This window comes from Drosophila tropicalis, unplaced genomic scaffold (assembly GCF_018151085.1).
Source record: "Drosophila tropicalis isolate 14030-0801.00 unplaced genomic scaffold, ASM1815108v1 contig_593, whole genome shotgun sequence".
Lineage (NCBI taxonomy): Eukaryota > Metazoa > Arthropoda > Insecta > Diptera > Drosophilidae > Drosophila > Drosophila tropicalis.
In genome coordinates this window covers 10,388,246-10,393,543 of record NW_027173070.1, presented here as the reverse complement: position 1 = coordinate 10,393,543, position 5,298 = coordinate 10,388,246, and the positions used below count along the sequence as shown (strand labels likewise).

Genomic DNA, 5,298 nt, shown 5'->3' with positions numbered 1-5,298 from the left:
TTCCCACTGCCTGGTAGTGTGTCGAACTCCCATTGTATGGGCGGAACAAATCATAAGCAAATGTTGCTGCTGACCGCCATGCAACATACTCTGCTTGACTACCACTAAATTCAGGGACTGATCTCACTATGTCAAGTGGTTCTTTGCACTCAACTCCTGGTACTATTTTTACTGTTTCAAACACTTCCACTTCCGGTGTGGACATTTTTAACTCATTCACTTGTCTGGTTAAATCTCCTATTTTTTCTTCTAAATGTGTTGAAAATTGTTGAGACTGAGCATTTAAAGCAGATTTCACTGCTTCTTGCATTAAATTAAATACTTCTTGGGCATTCATTTTTGTTTTATTCTCTTCACTTTCAGCACTCAATTTTATTTCTTTACACAGCTCTACCAACTCTTCGTCACTGCAATCACTTATCATAAGGAATTTTTTTCCTATTACACTTTATTAGAGCAAATTTTGTTTTATAACTAAAATTTTAATATATTTTTTTATTTATTATTTATTCCTTTTTTTATTAAAAAAAAAGGGAAAGGGGAAAAAAATGGAAATCAAGAACAAAAATCTCACTTACATGAAATACATTGACTGCAATTTAAGATATTTCCTCCTTATTTTAGTTATAACAAATTCCCCAAGTGTCAGTCAGATGTCGGTGTGACGGGCGGTGATGACGTTGTTCGATGTTTGGATTTGTAGTTTTTCGCCTTTAGCTCTCCTAATGGTTTTATGTTTCCACAAAAATTTTTTGAATTGTTGTTATTCACACGCGTTGTGTTTCGTGGATTCGCGTTTGGTTTACGTAGACTTTCACCCACGGAGTTTCGATTATTTATTTTAATATATTTATTTTAAATATTAAATATTTTTCTTATGCCGTTGGGCGCCAGTTATTTAAATTGGATATTTAATTATTGTTCTCTTTATTAGCGGCTAACTTGCCGACTCGAAATATATTTAGAAACTAAACTTATAATATCTTATAAAGACCCAAAGAAGCCCACAGCCAACCAAGAATTGCTGAATCAGCGCCTCGTGCCTCGCTAGTGGCCGCGGTCAATGCGCCTCAGCTGGAGGATCATATTTCGGACGACCGTGAGACCGACTAAATAGCTGACACAGCTACTGTGACTATGTTGCAATTGCTTCCGCTCACTATTTTGCTTGGCTCGTCATAACTTATATATCTGGCGATTTTGCTACCACCAGCTTATTGAAGATGAAGTGCGACCCTTTAGTGAAATTCCGCGACCCTCGAAATTTCAATTTATGCGCAGCTTTATGCCTGGCGGTGAATTTCACAATGCATCGGTAATCGAGTTCGCAATGAAAATGAGGGAACGCTATGGTGATGTATTTATAATGCCCGGAATGTTTGGCCGCAAGGATTTTGTGGTCACATTTAATACCAAGGATATTGAGACTATCTTTCGTAGTGAAGGCATTTGGCCACATCGTGAAGGATTGGATTCATTGATTTATTTTCGCACACATGTTCGACCCGATGTCTATGGCGATAGTAAAGGATTAATAGCCACGTAAGGAGTGGAAAAGCGACTAAACGAGAAGTTAATAACTTAACTGAATTATAACAATTTTCATAGGCAATCAAGTGAATGGGGTAAACTACGTTCAGCAGCCAATCCAGTTTTTATGCAGCCCAAAGGTCTTAAGATGTATTATGAACCTTTGTCGAATATCAATAATGAGTTTATTGAACGGTAAATATCTAAGCTATGTTATTTGCTAACTTATTTAATACATAATTCTTACGTAGAATTAAGGAGATACGAGATCCTGCAACTCTGGAAGTTCCTGAAAACTTTTATGAAGAGTTAAGTCGCCTGATATTCGAATCTTTGGCTTTGGTGGCATTTGATAGACAAATGGGTATAATACGCAAACGTCGTGATAATCCTGATGCCTTGACCCTGTTCCGCACATCCAGAGAGATATTCCGTTTGACTTTTGAACTGGATATTCAACCTTCCATGTGGAAATATGTATCGACGCCCACATATAGGAAAATGATGCGTGCTCTGAACGAATCGTTGAACGTAGCCCAAAAGATGTTGGAAGAGACACGCATTGAATTGGAGGAGCGACGCCAAAGAGGAGAGCTTATCAACAGCCAAAGTATGATGGAAAGATTAATGGAAATTGATCCAAAAATTGCATTGATTATGGGCATGGATATATTGTTTGCTGGTGTCGATGCTAGTGCCACATTACTTTCAGCATTGTTGCTATGTCTGGCCAAGCATCCAGAAAAGCAGGTGAAATTACGTGAGGAACTCTTCAAGGTAATGCCCACCAAGGACTCGCTATTGAACGAGGAGACAATGAAGGATATGCCCTATTTAAGGGCTGTCATCAAAGAGGCTCTAAGATATTATCCAAATGGGTTCGGCACAATGAGATCGTGTCCCAATGATGTCAATCTATCAGGCTATCAGATACCCAAAGAGACAACAGTTCTTCTAGCATCAAATGCCTTGATGAAGGATGAGACCTATTATCATAGAGCCGATGAATTTCTGCCCGAAAGATGGCTACGTGATCCTGAAAGCAATAAGAAAATCCAAGTGAATCCATTCACGTTTCTACCCTTTGGTTTTGGTCCTCGCATGTGCATAGGCAAGCGAGTCGTTGATCTCGAAATGGAGACTTCCTTGGCCAAATTGATACGCAATTTCCATGTGGAATTCAATTACGATGCCTCCAAGCCATATAAATCATTCTTTGTCATGGAACCGGCTATACCTTTCCGTTTCAAATTCACCGATGTGACGGAGTGAATCAATTTCTGTCTAATTTCCTGTCAAATATTTCAAAACCTGTTGTAAATACTTGTATATATGTATATTTCTATGAATTTTTGTTTTCTATATAAATCATAATTGTGATAATGCTTATCTCTTTTGACTAACAATTTTATTTAACCCACTGGCTCTTAACATGCTGCGTCTCTCTATGGCCAAAAATTGCTTTTTAATTGGGCACCATAAAACCAAAAGTCGAACAACATTTAAACAAGCTCTAAATGTTTAGTGGTCATCTGCAGGGAGCGAGTTCAGGTGCAGGTGGTGGGGCAGGTGTAGGTCTTGTGTTTGGTTTTCTGGCCATCTGAATGCGTTTTGGCCAATTGGTAAATGCAAATTTAATTAGCGGCTAATTTTGTAAAATTGGCATAAAATTGGCGTAAAATTGAAAATTTTGAACAGGCCAAAAATTCACGAAGCGCCAATGGAAATGTCCATGAGGCTCAACCCAGTTGGCACTCTCTGACACTATAAACTTATCTCCTTTGATTACAAATATTGTGAAATTAAGCGTTAGCCACAATAATTATACAAAATTTCAATCGATTGGCTCAAAAAAAAGCAAACTTATGTAAATTTTCTCAAACAGTTCTCGTTAAAACTATTTCATTGATATAATGATGAGGACAATCCATTGACAGGCCAAGTAAATTGACATTGTCATGTCACATGATGACTGGTGACTGCTCAAAGGAATGACAGCCAAAAGAGCAAAAATTGGGCAAGGGTGATACTTCTAAAAGGGGAGATGATGGTGGTTGTAAAAATGTATTTTCCATTTAATTTGAATTCTTAGTATTTTCAACAGGAAAAGTCCAAGACAAACGAAAAAAAAAAAAAAAAATTAACTTCAATGTTTTGTCTCCCCTTCTACCACCAAAAAAAAAAAAAAAAAAGAATCTTTGCCGAAGAATTTCTATTTTGGAGAATTTGAGAATTTGTCATGTCTTCGTCTATGTCTTGCCAGAGAGTGACTTAGTCTATAAAATATATTGCCAAGGACTGACTAGCTGGCTCCCACTGAAGAGGCTGTGTGCAAATATGCGAAAGCTAAATGTCAGAGACAACCCTTTTTTTACTCGTCCTGCTATATACATATATATTATTTTTTTTTTTTTTTTTTTTTTTCCTTTTGCTGGAAAGGAAAGTTTTTGCGCTTATCTTAAGCTGCGCTGACAGGCAGCAAGCGGTAAGCGAGAGACAGTGAGGGGCGGCAGGCAACACAAGTACAAAATGGTCAAGGGGGGAGAGTGAGAGAGATTTGAGAGGGGGGGGATGGGGTTGAAGAGTGTGGCGGGACAATGGCAAACGTCAAGTTATAGAAATTGCTTGGGCTACTGCTGGAAGGAAGTAGAAGGAGTGAAAAGAATGAAAAAAATTAAAGGACATGCTCAACGCATTCCTGAGGACACTGGGGCCGGGCCTGACAGTGAGTGATTTGACGATACCCTCATTTGCGTGCAGCAGCAGCCGCACCAGCACCAGCACCAGCAGGATGAAGGAAGGACCTACCAATGGATTAATGTGCAAGGATGCGACTTACTTGTCGTCGGGCCAAGAAAATTACGTCAACTACGCACTGGGCCAAAACTCAAACCCCCAACCCGTTTGGAAATCTGATGAGAACTGACTACCCAAAGAGAGAGCGAGAGCTGTAAGGTGGGGTTGGAGGACATGGAGATTAGAGCAGATAATAGAATGAGGGAATGCACATGGAAGTAGAGACATTTTACCATTTTTTTTGAGGGTATCATGCTTCTTTTATTTTGGATTCTCTCCACATAAATGTCACACCAATATTTATAGAGTGAGACTGATCAAGAACATATATAGCTAGTCTGTTCAAACAATATAAGTAAGTATATACATATTTTGATAGTCCCAATACTTTAGCATATTGATTACTCCATTAGCCCCTTCAGGATAATCAAAATCATTTCTCTTAGATAAGCTTCTCACACAGTGAACAAATTCCAATGTCTGATACATTTTCGATAAGAGAAATTTACAAAATTGGCTAACCCCTTGTTATGGTTACGCCTCTGGGCGAAAAGTGGCTCATTTACGCGCTGCACTCGAGTTACACACCAGCAGCAGAAGCTATAGAAGCAGCAGCAGCAGCAGCAAAGACAGCAGAAAGAGAACTTTTCATGCTGCTCACCCAAATGACAGCGAAATGTAATAATGAAAAACTTTTTCTTTGTCAACTTGATGAGTATGAAATTTTTCACAAAGGCAAGAAGCAGGCGACAACGCAAGGCTAGAAATATGAAACGTCAGAAAAAGGGTTGCCCTATGCCCAAAAAGGCATCGCCATGCCATCCATCCCACCCCTGACCATCATCATCTCTCTGATCGTCTCTTTGGGCAATTCTATTCAGAGATTAGTTAGGAATTTCCAAGCGAAGAGGCACAAATGATTGCATGCCGCATTACGCATACGCCATGTTGTGCGTTTATGTTTTAAAATTG

The 5,298-nt window shown here is 38.9% G+C and overlaps 1 protein-coding gene across 1 annotated transcript; it reads left to right on the top strand.

The window, feature by feature from the left end:
• Nucleotides 1-672: 672 nt before the first annotated feature.
• On the top strand, nt 673-2,919 carry LOC137576154 (probable cytochrome P450 12d1 proximal, mitochondrial). The gene is made up of 3 exons (XM_068289077.1): nt 673-1,542; nt 1,609-1,725; nt 1,782-2,919. The coding sequence occupies exons 1-3, from the start codon at nt 1,274-1,276 to the stop codon at nt 2,800-2,802; spliced, it is 1,407 nt and encodes a 468-aa protein (XP_068145178.1). The 5' UTR covers nt 673-1,273; the 3' UTR covers nt 2,803-2,919.
• Nucleotides 2,920-5,298: the final 2,379 nt, after the last annotated feature.